Source organism: Tachypleus tridentatus, chromosome 10 (assembly GCF_004210375.1).
Source record: "Tachypleus tridentatus isolate NWPU-2018 chromosome 10, ASM421037v1, whole genome shotgun sequence".
In the NCBI taxonomy this organism is placed as follows: domain Eukaryota; kingdom Metazoa; phylum Arthropoda; class Merostomata; order Xiphosura; family Limulidae; genus Tachypleus; species Tachypleus tridentatus.
In genome coordinates, this window is record NC_134834.1 from 153,093,603 (window position 1) to 153,113,642 (window position 20,040).

At 33.6% G+C, this 20,040-nt stretch overlaps 1 protein-coding gene across 3 annotated transcripts in view; it reads right to left on the reverse strand.

Moving 5' to 3' along the window:
• Positions 1-20,040, reverse strand: part of LOC143230656 (fasciculation and elongation protein zeta-2-like) — a 60,385-nt gene that overhangs the window by 39,989 nt on the left and 356 nt on the right. Inside the window, exon 2 of one of the 3 annotated variants that reach the window (XM_076464550.1) lies at positions 17,112-17,566. In XM_076464550.1, coding sequence (XP_076320665.1) covers positions 17,112-17,422 — 311 coding nt within the window. In that variant the 5' untranslated portion in view covers positions 17,423-17,566. Of the gene's footprint in view, positions 1-15,812; positions 15,832-17,111; positions 17,870-20,040 lie in introns of those variants that run through there. The other 2 variants (XM_076464551.1, XM_076464554.1) reach the window with 2 other exon arrangements.

Here is a 20,040-nt window from a genome sequence, read left to right on the forward strand (position 1 = left end):
TATCAACAATGGTAAATAAATGGTTACGAAACATTTAAAAAAAAAAGAAAAGTTAGGCTGGTTTAAGAAAACAGTGATAAACTGTCTAAAGACAATTTTAGAGTAGATGGGGAAAATGGTAATAAACTAGTATGAAAGACAGTAATAAACTGTCTAATACAGAAACCAGTGACAAATTGCCTAAAAAAAGAAGCCAGGCATGGGTTAACAAGACAATGACCAAATATTTAAATGAAATGGAAGTCAAACCCTAACTTGCTATAAATGAGTGATAAATTGTTTATAAAAAATGAGCCTGGTTGGCTTTAAAAGGAAGTATCAAACTGTCTACAAAAACAGTCAGACTGACTGCAGAGAGTAACAAAATTCCTAGAAATAGAACTGAAAGTATTAGTTGGAAAAAAAAATAAAAAAAATTTTGTTCGGGGGGATTAGCCCAGAACCATTGTATGCGAGACAACTGTACACTTTCCTACGAATAAACTTGGATGACTCATACCCGAGTAGACAATCAGTCTAGACGTTATGAGTCAAAACTTTCAGAAGGCAGACATTAACAATGGTCACATAATAGAATAGATCAAGTTTCCACAAGTGAACTATTAGTTTATTATATGTGATATCATTCTCTTAGAAATACACTGAAATTAATTATAAAAAACAATAACTACTGCTCATATTAACACTGACACACAAATGCACAAGAGTACAGAACTTTTGATTTAATCACACAAATATAAACATATATTTTATATCCAATAAAGTGATGTACAAAGTATTCAAGCTCAAAGATTATTGTATTTCTCCATTTTCTGAGCCTCTCTTTGCATTCCACCCCTCCTTACCCTTGAAAAAAAATGTTTGTTCTCTTCGTAACCTATTTTATAATAACTCAAATTGCACATGTGTACATCTAGTTAACTTCTCCATAGTTCTAAAGGTAGCAGAATCAAATTTGGCAGGTAAATTTGGAGAGATCCTGGAAACACCCTTGGCTGTATGGCATATATCCCAAGCAATCAGGATTAAGCATTCCTCCAAATATATAAAATAAAAACAACTCTGTTATTACTGTAAAGCATGAGGCTTTATAAGTAAATTTCTACATCTAGGCCATTTAATTAGATGTGTAACTACTAGTAATCTGAATTTTTAATGAATAATAAAAGTACCTTGTAGAAATAAGAGTAGGAATTCAAGATTGCTGAGCAAAAACTTGATATCAGATTTTGTATTCCTGCAAGCTAGCTGGAACAAACTTAGTACGTATACACAGTACCACAGGCAAGTATCCTAATGTGGTTTTTTGTTGTTACATTATGCTCTTCACTTGAACTTTCCTTATTCTATGATTTTCATACCATGCACAGCATTTAAGGTAAGCTTTCTTGCAGGCATTTAACAAATCAATAAATGCTGGTTTATTTGAAAAACATTTTATGTGGTCATACAAACTCAAATAAATGTAACTTTATTTAATAAAGCTACAAGTAAACAATTATAATAATAATAATGGTATTTATGGTAGTGTACAGAGTATAAAACAGTAATGAGCATTTAATGTATTACACAATTTTAAAAAGTTCAAACAAAGAAACTGAAAAAAAAACAAAGAATAAAACCTGGACTAAAGAAAAAAGTAGCTGAAAGGTGTTTGTAGCAGTCTGTGAAATGAAATGAAGCTAAATTATTACAAAGTATATGTTAAGTTATAATGAAGGCAATCTCAATATGCAGAAACTTCTAAATGTGTATTCACACAGTGATAAGTATATGGTTTATAATGAATTTCACATGTGTATTTTAGACCTAAATAATTCAAGGAAGCCCATAGAAATTGTAGTTAGCATAGTGTTTATCTTTTTTTTTTTTTAAAAGAAATTATGCATGGGCTAAATGTTATTTGTGTAAAATACTTTGTACATACAGAAAACAAGAAATGTGCGAGAAAAGTTCCATACAGACAAATGTAAGCATATTATTCATATAGATGTGTGAGAGCTTACTGTAAATATATACATTATACTTTTTCCCCTTCAAATAACAAAACACACTCTCTCAATAATATATAGATGTATATATATGAAACAACAGCTTCTGTTACTAATGTAATGCATAAGGTTCTATAAATGACAAAATAATGTAATGCATAAGGCTCTATAAATACATTTCTACATCTTAGCCATTTAATTTGAAGATATATAACTATGAGTAACCTGAATTTTTCAATGAACTGTAAATTATGAATGGATACCTCTTGTATCTTATAGGAATAAAAGCAGGTAGTGATCTGTTTCTTCAAACACTTCTGAACACAAAAAAAATTACTTTACATGTGATAATTCAATGGTCCTAAATAAACATATATATATATATATTACATGTTGTTATAAGTTAGTTACAGCCTACTACAGTTTTTAAGATTAATACTAAAATGAATAATGATAATTATATCACAAACAACTAACACTAATTAGAGAAGCTGAAATATATAACAATGAAATCACAATGAATCAGTTTAGTGCAACTGCTGTTAAATATTATTATCTGAATATGTTTGTGTTAAAGGTTTCATGCAATGAAAAGAATTCCAGTATTCTTAACATACACTGCAATTTAAAAACTTATGAAAAATCAAAATATTATAATAAAACAATTCTGAAAATGTAAATTGTATGTGATGTGATAATCTCAACCAATGTGAAGTCATGATAGAACAGAATGTACAAGAACATTGGCATCACATGACATTTCATTGGTAATGCGATACCACCAAATACCAATTGCTTTAGCGTTCAGATCAGAGGTTTTGAATTTCCAAAATAGGGATATTTATTATACTTACTGACAAAGAGTTAGTAGTTGGGACTTAAAAAAACAATTGACTAGCATATGTGGGGGATGGGCAATACATAGGCTCCTGAATGCAAATATTCCCTAAAACAACTAGCAAGAACTCCAATACTCAGGTAAAAAGGAAAAGCTAAAGAATGACCAAAAATCAATCCTCTGGGATGATGTGGATAGAATCTTTCAGGAAAACAGGAGATAAAGTCAAAACACAACATACCTAATTAAAGTTTACAAAGGGAGAAAGTGTCCCAGATAAGATCTTAAAATGACACAACAGATAAACATATTCAGGAGAGAGAAAAAATACTGCCTAAAGCCACATCCACCTGGGCACTTATATGAAAGGACACTCAAATTATTCAGAAATTTTCCTGAAAGTATTCAATTCTCTATGGAGCATAGCTATCACATCAGCAGCCAATAACTGTGGTACCAACCCCAGAGAAAAAGGAGAAAAGATAATGCAAATGAATTGCAACTATTTACAAAAAAAAACAAAAAAACAAGAATTATAAAATTAGGAAACTATATGAGAAAATATATATAATAACTAAACCACAAGTGAAAACAAACATGTCTGAAGAGTAAGACTTACAGTCAAGAAGTGATTAACAAGTACATAATTAGGGAAGCACTAGTCACTACAGTAATAGTGTTGCACTCCCATTGATGGAGGTATGAGAGCTTCAAAGCTAGTGGCAACCCAACACGGCAATACTAGTCACAAACGTTTTTTATTGTGTAAGGTATATCAGAATTTGTTGCAACAAAACAGCCTCAACTAGATTCATATTTATTTTCTTGTTTCTGATAGTTAACATATTTCACTATATGGGGATCATTTACCTCTGTTTATATACTTGTTAAAATTCAAATAATCTCCTATTCTGCCTTACAATTTATGAAATTCATATTAATTTTCAAAACTATATTAAACCCTATAATCAAGCAAATAAGCTGTTTGTTAAAGTCCACGATAATGAAAAGAAATATTTTTATATGACATAGTATTTTATGCATTTCTGTATATTACCCCAGAACAGACAGAAACTAGTAAAACTAAAAGTTACATTTTAACTTAATTAAAGATCAATGTAATTCTTTATCAATCATTATTACACAGCCCTCTCTACATAGCCACTTATTAGTTATATTTTTTCTGAATGAAAATGTATTTCTCACAGATACTTTCCTTTTCTCACAAGATTAGCTTTTCATATATTCACTGACAAATCTCTGGTAGAAAATATTTTATTAAAAAAATCTGATTTTTGAGTACTAGGATTTATAATATTTACTGAAAGCTTGTAAATTTCATAAAGGTTCACAAACTATATCAAACATTACAGTATGGAAACTGATGGTTACTCTATGCTAATGACAGGGTAAATCAGATTTTAATTTGTATTTACAGGTATATTAAACACAAGACTCAAGAAGTTATAACTGCATTTTATTGGTCACTGGTCAGGCCACATTTGAAGTATTGTGTTCATTTAAGGCTCCTTATATGAAGCAAAACATCTAATTGTTATAAAGGGTTCATAGAAGGGGTAATAGGATGATACCTGGAATGAAAAGGTTGTCATAAGAGGATAGGTTAAGAACTCTGAAATATTGTCTTGAAAAAAGAAATTAGAAGAATCCAATTGAAGTATTTTAGATAGTTATGGAATTTACAGGGTTCATATATACTTCTTCATACTTATAGATGACAATGTTAGGAGTAGGAGACAAATATAAATTCTGGCAGGATAGGAATTACCTTCAGCCAAGACAATTTTTTTTTTCTAACAAAGTGGTTGGCATTTGGAATTAGTTGCCTTCAGATGTGGTAACGGCAGTAAATTTACTCATAGTCGCAGCAGTGAAAGAAATGGAAGCACCAAACAATAGTCTTAACAATGGATAAGAGACATAAAGCTCTGGCTCACACTGCCACATGCAGCATTTCCATGGAGAGCCTACAGTGGCTATTAATTCATTGTGGAACTATACAACCCCTTGTATTTCCCTATTAAATTTAAAAAAAAGTGAAGTTGATAGTTTGATATATTAAAATAAAGCAGTCGCACATTTTCAATATGTATGTATGACCACATCTATAAATTCCAGAAATATCTATCTAAATCTCATTGGTTGTCAGGAAATGGATATCAAACTCTATTATTACTTGAAGAATTTAGAAGTTTCTAATGTTCTATATGTAATCATTAACAGGCACTTAATTCTACATTATGGACTTTATAAAAATAACAACTTAAAGTCACTGATATCAAATAAAGTAACATTTGAACTAGCTTGACCATTCATCTATAATGTGGATTTCAGATACCAAAAATGGGTTAAGAATTAAGCAGATGAAGAAGAAATAATGGAAGCCAGTTGGAATGCCATTCTACAGAACTTTCATATCTGGGTGATTAACGTTGATTCTAGAAGCAGTACTTTTGGACATTTAACCAATTCTCTGCCAGGAAAAAAATTAAAGTTAATTTCTTAAATTAAAAACTTATTTACAATGATAATTATCACTTCTCACACTTACAACTACCACTAAAGTTCTAGAATTTTTTCTTCACACATCTAATCATTTGTCTGATTTTTATCACTTGTTCTGGTCTTTTATACCCCACTTAATTGCCCTTGGCAATATTTGTCTCATGATACTTTCCACCTCTATATAAATAAAACCTTTTTCAGACAATGTTCTCACTTTTTTTGAAACTGACTCTCAGGTTTCTAACACCATCTCTTTGTGGGGAGAAAAAACAGGAAAATGTGAAGAGGAAATGTTATTGATTATTATTAGAAATACATTTTTGATTTAAGAAAATATTAATTTCCTATAGATACTTCTTTCACACTTACAGCTGGAATTCCACACTGAGAAGGTGGAGGGGCCAGTCAAAGCATTATCCATATGGAAACTGTCTACATAGATCATGGATGTGTCAATAGAAGGTTGGCACTATAATGGGATAGCCCCACTACATCCAGAATAGATATGCTCTTCAACTTTTAACTTAATTTATGCATTATAGATGGAATTTTACATGTTTTATTATCATCACTGGTCAGGACCCAACTAGATAGCCACAGTTCCACTATTCAGAGTTGGAATTATAGAGTCATGATCTCAATATCTCTCATTAAAGGCTAGGGCAATTAAACTGCAATCTCTCTGTGTATAAATGTGTTTGTATCTTTTCCCTGACTGCTTGAGTATTGATTTTCTATATATACACATATATTTACATACTTATGAATGGATCCAAACTTGTATGCACAGAATGATGCATTCTGAGCTACCAGAATCATGAAGAGAAGGTAAGCAACACTGAAATAGACAAACCTTCTTCTCAACATGAAGAAGTCCAAAAAGCAATACCCTAGACTTGAAATGATGAGACTAGCTATGCCTTACTCAGCCTGAGGAAGCAGAACTCATCTAGTCAGGGATTATGAACACTCATCATCACTCTCCAACCATGTGAGAAAGGTATATTCCACTTGCTTCCAAAATACTCTGAAGGAAAAGCCTCTGTTTGCTACCCCAATGACTGAAAGCTGAATGTGGTAAAGACTCGCAAGCTCCACTAGTCAAGTATGAGAGGTAATGAATGTTGAGTAGTCCTGAGGAACAATGCAACCCAACCCTAATTTAATCAATCCAATGATGGGCAGGATCCCCTTTTGCTTTAGTACTGAAAGTCCAAAAGTGGCAGTCTGGTATACTACAGTTATTCCACCCAGAGTGCCTCTAGGTGGTCTTATAGAACATATTTCTACAGAGTCTGTTGCAACTTAGATAGAATATATTGAATTAGTGATTGACAGTGCAGAATTGATTTGATTAAAGCACTCCTGCTGGGCAACACATGCTACAGAGTGGGACCCTGTAAAAACAAGTTAAGGAACACAGAAAGGTAGCAGCCCTCTTTATAATCTAGTCAGAATTGTTTAGATGGGTACAGAGGATAAGCAAAAAAACCTTCAAATGAAGATAATGCAAGTAATGTGAGATGAAGGTACTGGAGGAAGTCCACATAACAGTCTTCAAAATAATTTCCAGCAGGTAAATCAATCTGGCCACTAAAAACATAGTTATGTGAGAGATCTGATTATATGTGACTTGCAGAAGACTCCTTGTCTTCAAAGAGAACCCACAATAAAAAAAAAATTGTCTAGTATCTCTAAACATATTGGTGCTGACAACAAAACCTACAAGACCCTCATGACAACTATATATCTAAACCTTATCAGCTATGAAGTGAGAAAATAGTGATCAAATGAATCATTAAAAGCATCTTTCCAATTCCCTGTTTAACAATGTCTTGGGTATGAAAAACTGATCTGAGGACACAGATAAAGTAATAAAGCAGTTAGAGTAGACAAACGTTGCAAATCACTCTAACCACCAATAGGAGCAACAAACATTAAACTTTCAGGTAAAAGTGATACATGCCATATGAGAATCAGATCATAAACAGGAAATGAAAAAAGGGGATGTAATGTAGCCTTAATATACCAGTTGGGTAGTTGCAATAGTTCATAAAACAAAGAACCCAAAGCAACTTGAGAAATCCAGAGAGCACTGGGGACTCGAGGAATATTTTTATTTGTGAGTATCAAACAGTAGTCAATAAGGCTGCCTTACAGAGTGCAACTGTAGAAGATACAAAAGTCCTGGCCCAAAAAGATCCAGGTCAAAAAATTAGTTATGGTTAGCACTTCTGAGTGAAATGGATTCAAACTCCTTTCAATACACAATCTTCAATAGGTGTACCATATTCATTAATAAGTCTCCAGTGTAGGACTAAGGCAAAGACCAAGACAGACACATAGCAACCTTAGAAAATTAAACCCCATTGCCATGTGAAAGACTGCTGAAGCTTGAACTTCTGGATAACCAAGTATATCATGTCAGATCATAACTACCTCCACAGAGATGGACTTCCTAGATATGAAAGTAGTGGATGGATACTCCTGATGGTATTGCAGAAGCAGAAATCAACTTGTATCTGCTAATTCAGTGCTATCAACAGGACCCATCAATGGGTTGGAACAAATCATAATTAGTACCTTTGGTAACATATGAAATGGAGAGAGGGCCTAAAGTGGTAATCCCATCCCATCCTAATTGAATGCATCCATTGCCCAAGTTCAAAGGTCAGATAACAGAGACCAAATTGATACAGTTGGGTGTTTCAATGAAAAGGCCAATCCACCAATCATGGTTTCAAAATGACAGCAAATCTGTTGGGAAAATTTGCTTGGGTTTAAACAATTCATATGCTACTACGGTCATAACCCATGGAATATGGCAAGTAGGATGATATGATAGGAGTGGTCACGAGAAAGGAGGTCCAAGATTAGAAAACATGGTGCCTTGTACCAAGTCCCTCCTTAACATGAAACACCAGACACAACCAGAGAATTGTCAGAGTGAAGCCTGACAGTTGTCACCCTAATAAGCTCATGCCATGAAACATTGCCTTTTGAAGAGCAAGAATGACTGAAACATTGTCTGGGGAAGCCTTGTTGTCTGATAGATCCTGAAATTCCTGATTGTTGGTATATGCACCCCCATCCTGAAATGAGGTACTTGTGAAATGATAGAACATTGGACAAGGTGGCAGCAGAATAAGATATATCTTTGTAGTGTCCCTACTAAGCAACTCCTCGAGATTGAAGAACAATCCTGACTAAGGAAATTGGGGAATCCAAAGAATTTATCTTTATGATCCCTTGGTTGAAGACCATTATAAGGATCTCTTGTGTTCTCATTCCAAAGACACAGTTTTGACTGATGCCCACATTCCCAAAAGAGAAATAACCACTTATGTAGTAGGCAAAAGAAAAGGTAAGAGTTGAGCTACCTGTATCATAGTGTGGAGCCAAATAGAAGTCAGCTGACATGATGTAAAAATACATACCCTGACTGATGACACTGAAATGGAGCAAGGGCAGATGCCTCAGCTCTGAGAATGAAGTTTGTCTTGGTTGTTTCTGAAAGTAGCATCAGGGTGTGATGTTCTGACATTTAATGATGTGGTGCCAACAGTAACCCCAACCTTTGTGCACAAAAAATGCTGATAATGGTGTAGCATTATGAGCTATGGCAGTGTGCAGATAGAAGCCAACAACAAGGAACTTGGACATCCACAATTTCAGTAAAACATTTCAACTCAGATTGAGGAATAAGTAACTTGTGAGCATTGGAGAAACTAGGTAATGATACAGATAAGAAAGTTTGATGACCAGACACCAACCTCCTACCTTCTTAGGCCTAACAACCAATGGGAATAAATATCTGGAAGAACTAATATAATTTTCTCACCACCCCCAGAGCAACCATTCTGACAGTCCTAAACTAAGTTTCAAATCCTAAGGCCTGAGAGAGACAGAAATCTTACAGATTATGTGAATAACAGTAGCAAAGATGTAAACTGAATGACTAATCCTGACTCAATGACCTGTAGTGCACCTGGAAATGTGGTTAAGTTACCACACATCCAGAATTCTCTGAGCCAAGTCACACAAAATACAATAATCACTGGTATCACTGGCAATGATCTAACAGAGCAACATAATCCTTGGGTATACATTGAATCTATTCTGAGTACCAGTATATCAAAAAGTTGATGTTGATGGCCAGGAGCTTCAGATAAAAGTAGAACTGTGACCCCTTGTAAGAGCCAATAAAATATGATATGCTAACAACAACAGAGATTAATGTAAAAGCTAACAACTGAGCCAATGTGCATTGTAACAATGGGTTGCTGAGTTGGAAAAGCAGCTGAACTACTTGAGTTGGAATATGCTTCTTCATCGTAGTGATAAGCTAAATCACAAAGTTCCAACAACCATGTCAGATAAGGCATAACTACCCTTTCACATATCTGAGAATTAAATTTCCAAATATGAAACACAATGGTTAGTTTCTGGCATTTTATGGCTCAAAGCAACTGGGCTATTTATGTGCGACAACAGCTAAAAAAATAAAAAATAAAATTATAAAAGTTGATAAAGAAGAATCAAAGTGAAGCAAAATAAAGTTTAATGTTTTAATTAAAAAAGTTAAATAGCATTAAAACCAATTTTTAAATCTAGTTAACAGCAGTAAGCAAGAAAGTACTACAAGTTTTAAAAGACTTTCTGTAGCATAATTTTAATTATTATAACTCACCAGGATGACTAACGAGCAAGTTCAAACATCAGCATCAATCACCTGAAGTTGGCCTTTCCAGTTGGCCAATGGCCTTTAAAAAAACTAAAATCATTTGTAAGGTGGACAGTGTCACCATCACCAATGACACTGTCCAACATCAGGGATAAACCATGGGACAAAACATGTCTAAAACAGTGTTGCTGTTGAGAGTCATAATGACTGCATGACAGTAATGTGTGGGCTATTACAACCTGAGTGTCACACAGACCACACATTGGTGCATCAGTCCCAAATAAAATAAAATGATCAGTTAAAAATTGACCAATGCATAGTCTAGTTAGAACAACTTCCTCTTTCCGATCTCTACAGAAAGAAGACAGCCAAAGTCCAATATAGGGTTTTATCTGGAAAAGCTTATTTTCATGTTGCTCACTCCAAGTCAACTGCCAACTGGAAGAAGGCAAGAATTGAATACAGGACCACAGTCCATGTATGGAACAGGAACAGCAATGATAGTACCAGAGCAGGCAGACTAAGCTGCAGTGTCCTGAGCTCACTGCTGTGAAAACCAGTGTGGCCTGGTATCAAGAACTGGATAGAAGTAGATGTTAGAGAAATGGGCCAGTCAGTTTTGAACATCGACGAGAATTTCAGGGCCAGTAGAAGACTAAGCAAGTCAGTATAAATAGTACAATTCAAGTACTGCTTCACTTCTGTGTTATCCAGGGCAAGAGAAATGGCATACTGTTCAGCAGTGAACAAAGAAACTGCAGAGGGGATTTTGTGCACAACCACCAAACCACAACAAACAATGGCAGAGCTCATAGAGTCACTTAATTTGGAACCATCCGTATAAATTGGAATGGAGGAATGGTTCAAAAGACGTTTAGCAAATAGAAGATGGTACTTCCAACTAGGAATATCAACCTCCTTCAGATGACTAAAAGAAGATCACATTTGGGGACTGTAATAAGTCACAGTAAGATGAGCTAACCAGTGGATGCAGCAACGTTATCCAAGGACAGACCAAATTCATCCAATTGCACCTGGATACAAAGGCCAGAAGAAACAATGGCAGATCGTCCATTCTATTAGGTTGAGGAATAATTCGTGAGCGTTTTTAACTAATTTCATTCAAGCATTACATGCAAGACTATACAATACTTCAATGCATGAACACATTACACCCAAAATATTTATTATGATACTTTATTTCATGTAATACCTAGGTATATAGTATGCATTGTTTTAAACGAAATTGCAAGAAATTAAATGCGAAAAGCAGATGGTGTCGAAAATGCTCGATTTTGTCCACTTGACATTCCATTTAATGAGCTGAAAATGAAAGCAAAAATTAAAGACATATGAAAATCAAACACACCATCTATTAGAGCAAAAAATTATCTACCAAATGACATGAAATATTTTGCGAAGCGTTTCCTTTATGAATATATTTTTTTAGCTTGAAAAAAATGCTCACGAATTATTCCTCAACCCAATAAAACTCATGTACCACTCATTATATAAACTCTGGACTGGAGAAGTGCAGAAAGCCCCAGATGGTGAACAATATCCAACACCTTCAAAGACTAGGTTCTTGCAGAGCCATAAGATGAGAGACCTATACTCCACTTTTGATAGATTGATGGCTCGACAGATCTTTAACAACGAACATCTATCTACTCCCTAAATGGTGGTAGAGAAGACATGGAGGATGTTCAGTGCTCTTGTACATTTGACTCGTAGCTGCTTGATGTGTAGTATAAAGGTTAGCTGACAGTCAAAGATAAGCCCCAAGGACTTTGTCTCAGGAACCACAGAAAACACAACTTCACTAACAGGGAGTTCAGGATGAGGATAAGTATTCAGTTGAGGACAAAAGTGCATGCAAATGGTTTTAGACAGAGAGAAGTTGAAACTGTTTGCTGTGGTCCACTTCAGTAAACAATTGAAGGCAGTTTGTAGTTCAATACAACCCTGAGTGACCCCAAGTTCCTGTAGGAAAGAACAGAAAGGTGTGGAATGCACACAAACTTGGAATCACCTGCCTATTAAAAAAATTTGTAATAAAAATAAATAAATGGCCATGTAACCCACATAAGGGGATGTCTCGCAAAATGCCATACCTCCACATAGTAACTTAAACCTTCTTGAGGTAAAAAATATTGATACAGTATGTTGTTTGAGAAAGGACTCTCTGATCAACATTTCAAATTGAATCAGATTGTCCATCATGGTGTGCTGTTGGCAGAACCCACACTGGATGAGTGAGAGGAAGTTGTCTGATTCAAAAACCAAACAAGATGAGCATTAACCATCCAATCTGAGGTCTTACAGAGACAGCTTGTCAAAGCAATTGAATGGTAGTTTGAAGGAATCTTAAGATCCTTCCCAGACTTAGAGAAAGGTAAAACAATAGCCTGGTGCCATGCATCAGAAAAAAAATTCTCCTACCAAATGTTGTTAAAAATAACAAAAAAAAATAGCGAGAGAAGCAGGAAATAAATGATAGAGCATCTCGTAATGTATATCATCAGGTCAGACCGATGAGAAACCAGTTTCAGTTCCACAAGAGTAAAGGGATGGTTATAGTCACAGAGATGATCAGTTAGAAAGAAAATAGGTGATGACTCTGCCAAGTATTGATGGCTACGAAGGTGAAAGATGAAGCAGAAGTGCTAAATACCTGGTAAAAGCTATCAGTGAGAGTATGAGTGATGCTCCAGGTATCAGCTATTTCCTGGCCATCAGAGAGCAAGGGGGACAGGATTATACTGCCCACTGACCTTTGGAATGTTGTCCCATATGAATTTGGAACTGGGATAGAAGAATTACTGATTGTGAATTTAATCCAAGATTCCTTCTGGCTTTGATATTTCATTTGCCGAGATGTGCACGGATCTGCTGGAAAGCGATGAAGTTTAAAAGTGTGGGATAACTATGAAAGGTATCCCAGACCCATTTTTTAGCTTTCCCATGCCATATGGCAAATAAAATTCCACCTGAGATGAGGATATCGTGGAAAATGTGTCAAGGTTTTAGAAATACACTGAGCAGCTGCCTGTATAATACAGTCAGTCACTGCTACCACATAATCATCTATCGATGGCTTACAGACAATGACAGGATCAAGTGTCATTGGTGCAGTGAAAGAGGGCCACCAGTTGGCTTGAGCCAGCATCCACCAAGACTCATGGGTCAAGTGCCATCAACCAGGGACAGTTTCTCTCAAAATTATAGGAAAATGATCACTGCCTCATAAGTTATTGTCAACCCTCCATTAAAAGTGGAAGAATTGTGAAGGGGAGCAAACTGAGAGATCAACAGCAGTATTGAAAAGAGAAAGGTTGTGATCTAAAAGCATATGCTCAACAGAGCAATCTCTCCCATCAATATCAACACTTCCCCAGAGAGGATTATGTCCATTAACATCCCCCAGTAGTAAAAAGGGAGACAGCAACTGTTCAATGGGAGAACAAACAGTGATGATATGACCCAATGAAACATTTAAGGCTACGGCCTCCAAGGGTGTATCGACTAGAAAAGACAGGGTAGGCACACGTTGATCAACCAACAGTGTCACTCCTCCATGCACTCGTCCATCACACAACCAGTCATTTCTGCACAAAGAAAACTGCCGAAAGGTGAATGTATCAGCAAGATTCAGAAATGTTTCCTGTAAAGAAAGACATACAGGATGGTAAAAAGCAATCAGTGCTTTGTTGTCATCCAGATTAGAACATAAACCTCGACAGTTCAACTATATCAAAGTGGCCATTATTATTTATATGCAGGCAAATTGGGTGACAAGCCCATTTGTTTTCAACCATATATTTTTTATTTATTTGAGGGAGGTCTATCGACCTCCATGGATCCTGCCCTGGGTTGATTAGGCAGGTTTCTGTAATTGGAAAAATTTTCCATCAACTGAGGGTGTGAAAGAATGATCATTTTGCAAAATATGGACATGATTTTCCTCCATAACAGAAATAATAACCTGATAACTCATGCTGTAAATCAGCTTGGCAAAATTTGTTCTTTTGTTGTTGTTTTTAATGAAAATTAACTATGTAAAAATCATAGCACTGGTAAACCCATTAGTAATGCTTTGTTGAGAAAAAGTGATAAACATTATCTGAATGAAGTTCTTATATACAGTACCAGGATAGAGGATGCATTCATACAGGTAAAAAGTGTCACAAAACAAATATCACCAAAGGCAATTAAGTGGAATATAAAAGATCAGAGCAAACAAGAAAAAATCAGACCAATGTTTAAATGGACAAAGAAAAAAACATAGCTGATAGTGTTTTACTACTTTTAATTTTTATCTTAATTAATTTTCTATCATTTTTTATTTTCTTCCATTTATATTTGCTATTGTTTAATCATTTACTTTACACTATTTTTCTTTTTTAAAACCATTTTTATAGTCTTTCTCCCCTAGTAATTGCTAAATTTCTCATTTACATTTGCAGTCCTGTTCCTTTTTGTACATTAGAAATTGTTCACTGTGCAATATACACAAATAAAGCCACTCTAGAGAGTCCCATGTAGTAATGATGATATGCCATAAATACTAAGATCACTGAAAATCACTACTTTTTGCATCTTAAACTTCTTGCTCGTTACCACTTCACTCCCAAAGACACAGCTATCTTCCAACAATTTCTTAATTTGTGTTCATTGAGTAAGGTATGTTTATTAGCACAGAATGTAACCCCATATAATGGAGAAGATGAAAAGTAACCATGTAACAGGTTACCAAGTCATTACAGGTTTCTTGTACCAAAGACTCTTTGCTGATATATATTTTTTCAAAAGTTTCCGAGTGTCGCAATATTAACTCAGCAAGTGAAAAATGATCACAAGAAAAAAGGAAGAATTTAATTAAAATGTTATTAGATATTCTGATTACATCTTACAGCAACCACATTAAAATTGTATCAAAATATTCCAGTTTAAACAGAATCTTTCGCATCATCAATATATTCTTCCAGAACTGTATGGGGTGTCACTAAAATTACAAAAAGAATTATCGGGAGGCTGAGCTTCTTTACAAATAGATAAAATTTGCATATATTAATAGAAATGCATGACAATATGAAAATAATCTTTGTAATATAAAAGTTTCATATAATGTTCAATTGCTGAACTCATGTACAGGGAAATGAACCTACCAATAAAATTGTTTTACTAGAAATTCATTTTAGATGTTTTTCTTCAACCACTATAAATAACACAGCTGCAACTACAATGATACCAATGTACATATCAAATAAAAAATTGTTATTTTCAAAATCCCCATTATCTGTAGAAACTTATTCAAGTTTCACACTATTTCATCCAGTTGTTTTGAAATACAATTAAACAAACCATACAACAAGCACATTAAACTAAAGTACCCCGACATAAAAAGAGTTAAAACAGGTTAAGCTTTATAAAGCATTGTGACATTTAAAGGTTTGTTGAGAAAAGAAATACAACATATACATACAAAGTCTAAATTTTTAAATACCTCTTCAACTGGGAATTCAGCATGTTCTACCACAGTATACTAATCAAATCTCACTATAGAAATGTTACAATTCAAAATAGTTAGCACAGCCTAACAGGATAAATAGTACTTACCCAAATTTTCCCTTATCTAAATATCACATTCTCCAAAAAATGATTACTCACATTTCTATTTATTAACACTTTTTTTTCATTATCTAAAGAATAGTTTAAATTTTTCAGAATATTCTGATAATCAAATCATTAAATGATAATAATACATAAATACCTTTGCTAATATTGAGACCAAACTGGACCCTGTGTTTACTCCACCTATTTCATAATATTTTTAAAAAATTTATGATTCTATCATTCTTACTTCATATAACTTACAAAATATTTCATTGAGTGAACAGCTAAAACTACTTTCATTATTATAAATCAAGTTTACACATAACTTAAAATTTTCTTTTAGTGTTCCTTACATGTAAATTCCTTTAAACCACTGCTCAAAAACATTTGTTGTTTAAAGTTATAACAGCCAGTTTTACATAGAATAAATCTTATCAGACAATTTAGTTTGTGCATTATTGGCAATCCATACAAAATTCCAGCATGTAAAACAGTTGGTCACATTTCCATCTGTAATTACCTTTTTATAACTTTCACTTCCTTTAACTGGAAGAAATATCTACTCAGCTTATTTTCTCTAGATTTACTTAGACATTCTTCTACAATCCAAAAACTAAAAAATATAATTTATTATTTCAGGAACCTTGTTATTGTAATCTATTCTGTTCAAGATAACTTCATTCTCTTCATCAGGCTTAGTAGTTATAATCTCCTTGTTTTTACTTAGTTCACTTAATGTTCACATTCCATGTTTTAGAGTTAAAATTATGCACATGCAAACCATTCAAACCTGAACTATTTGTAAATAATAACACACTTTACTTGCATTATTTGTATTAGTTAGGAATATCACTGTTGATTCAGGGTTCAATCCCTTGCATATCACACAACCTTATTTTTATTTGTGTTGTTTTAACCTTCCAAACATAGATGTGGAACTGCCCATTTTGTGTACTTTCTAAAATTTTATGTATTTACTAATTCTACTTACATTGTACAAGAATGTATAGCTTTCCATCTCATGGTATCAACAAATTATGTTTATATTTTATAATATTAATATTATTAAATATTTTAATTTTATACCCCTAAATATAACTGTAAATGTTTATTTCATCATTACTGACAAATCATACTTAGTTATAATAGTAATATTCATGTCACTTTGTATTCCCTTCAATTAGTTAAAACATCTCATGTGTAATTAATTTGTTACCATACACGTAAATCAACAATTTAAATGTTGCTCAAGTTAGATTTTCAGACACAACAAACTCATAATCATTTTAAAACACTTCAAATTGTCACGTCCAACTGCATGTTTAATTATGAAAGTATCAACTGCATCAGTTAGTATTATGTATTACTTTCATTTAAACAAATAACTTCGCCTGTACCTGTTAGTTTAATACATATTAAATGCTTAATTCCTGCAAATAGGAAACAAAACACTTACTGGCATTCACTCATAATTTCGTCTTGAGTCCTAACTTGAACTGGGGCTAGCTTCTCAACCTTCTCCTCATAGTTGTAAAAACAATTCGTTATTTTCTCGTCAAAGGTGTTAACAAGGTCTTCAAGGGAGTTCGAAAAAGTATCATTAAAATTATCCACAAAAGAATTGTCAATAGCTGCAGTAGTTTGCTCTGTGTCCCTATTAGAATTTTCAAAGTCTTCAGAGTTTTGAAAATCACTAAATTCTGACCATTCTTCCGTCTTCGCAAGCGGAGCTTCTATCTTGAGCTCCGCCATCTTGAAATCCCTCATACTAAATGGAGAAACGTCTCTAAAAACGTAATTTCTGCGACCGTTGGGCGATAGATGTATTTTCTAATCACTCTATACAATGTGAAACTTTATTCTTGCAGATCACAGTTGAGTCTCAGTTTATCACCTTGTAGATCTAATGATCTAAAATTCAAATAAAACACGAGCAATGTTTACAAAATTACTTTTTTCTCAAATAATGAAATACCATATTCTAATGTAGGTAGCGGTTCACTAACTATAGGATGCGCTAGCTGTGTTTATTTTTTTTCCTTTTAAAGAAACTTTGGTGGTTTTAAAATAAATAATCCGGAAAAATAACACAGATGAAAAACAAAAACATCACAAATAACTTTAGTTTATCTTGCCAGTTAGTGTCCTTAAGCAATCATGACACACACACACGCGTATTGTTTCCCCTCCCCTAATGTGAAAGCGCAGACGCAATGTGTTTTTTGTTGCTATGTTTTTTTCTCAGCTGGACTCAACAAATAGTTGATGAGGCCTTGCCATAAGGAAAACACACATAGTTTAAGGAAACTTAGTAATAGTGGTCACTATGACAATGTTTCAGAACGACTAATAAGTGTTATATTAGAATGCGTGAGACTTTGAAGACATTTATAACGTAACTAAAAATGCACCTAAAAAGAACTAGATTTTCTTTCGAGCAACTAACCAATACCAAACTTTATGCATAATTGACAGGTTTTATGAAATATAAACAATGAAATCTAATAGAAATATTATAAATGTATTAGTCAATCGTCAGTCTTCAGTATTACTCTTATCAGCTGGCTAAAAGCTCATATTAAAAAAAAATCACCACTTTAGATTAGGTTCTACAAGTTACAGGCAAACACAACTGGTATCAAAATAATAAGTCAAGAAATGTGTTTATGAACTTAATATAATCCAGGTACATGGCAGTCACGTGATAACTCTAATTCATAATAGTGGCTAAATATTTTCAATGTTCTGTTGTAGACATCTCTCAAGTATTTTGGTAGAGTTTTACTAGGAACTCCTTTTACAATGAATCTTTCTTTAAAGTTCTTCATGTTGGCAGAAAATATTTTATTATGTTTTTGAGTAAAACTAGTATTATATTGATCATGAGAAATTTATTATATAGATATTGTACTTGTTATGCATAACAGTTTAACATCCTATCATTTTTATTGATCTTCAGATGGGAACTATATAATAGCTTGAAGATGCAAATTTGCATTGTTATGTGCAAGAGCTATGTCTTTGTGTGAATCATATCATTCGCTTCTTCTTTTTTAGTTTAAACACTCATTTTTAATCCCCCACATTGCAATGTCACTAACATATGTATGTTGAATATACAAATGATATTCAGCATTCGTACCTAAATATTACACTTTCTTTCTTTTCTAAGTGTGAGAAACTACAATGTGAAACAAGAGTGCTTTTACAGCATCACTGTCAGCTTTGTTGATCCACAAGTTTTGCCAATATTTCATATTTGTTTTAATTACCACAAAACATCATCTTTCAAAAGTAAAGACACAAAAAATCAGCCTGGTAGTCCTATGAAGAAGTCGTAGAGTCATATGTATATCTGCTTTGTTATCTCTTGAAGTTGCTGTATACATCACTTTCAGAAGTTTGACAGACTGATTGTTATCGTGTGATAAAACTAGTGCTCTTCAATCTCTTAACAAATAAAGGTGAATGTTCTTCTGCCATAAGATTCGAGCCATGGAAAACCTGTTACATCTCAGATGATATTTATATTTTAATTTTATTCACGTTGTTATCAATGATATATATCGAATGGTAGACAATACACATCATATTCTAGGATAATCTACTTGAGTGTATCTAATGGACAGTCTACCAGGCTGCAATTTTGACACTCATCAACCAGACACAACAGTTGATACTTTGTCCACAAAAATTTGCCTGGAAAAAGGTTGATAAATCCTAATTGCCAATTTTGAAGTATCATTGGCTTTCAAAAATCTAATCAAACGCTTCTGTGAAGGAAATTGTTTCAACGTAAATGTGGTAGAGCCAACACAGACTTTTTACCCCTTTCCAAGTAGAAACAAAATGATTACCAGAAACTCAAAAGCACACTGAAAACATAACAGATGCAAATGTAAGAAGTTTCAACAATGTGAACGTATGATGTGAAAAACTCCAAAGAATAAAATTTTACTAACAACGTTTTCAATAAGTCTGGATTATTGATTTGCCTGTATACTTGAAAAAAAACAAACAAACAACACTACCACTGTATTTTGATACTAGTTGGGCTTTCTTATGGTTTCTAACATTTGAGATGACTTTTAGCCATGCACAATGACCGTTTTGGATTTTGTGCTCTACATCGAAACCAAACGAAATTAAGGAGGGCTCTTAGCCTAAAAGTAATTACTAGGATCATAAAGTCTGACATAAAATTTGATGCTTTTATACAGTTGGTAACGGTACTGTTGACAAGCTACTTTATTACACATAGAAATAGTTATTGTAACAGTAAGACATGTTTAAAAACACTAAACGTTAGAATAGATTGAACTGCGGCTAAACTATACAATTGTTTATGGATTTCCATAATTAATTCGCTTACATTTAAATTTGCT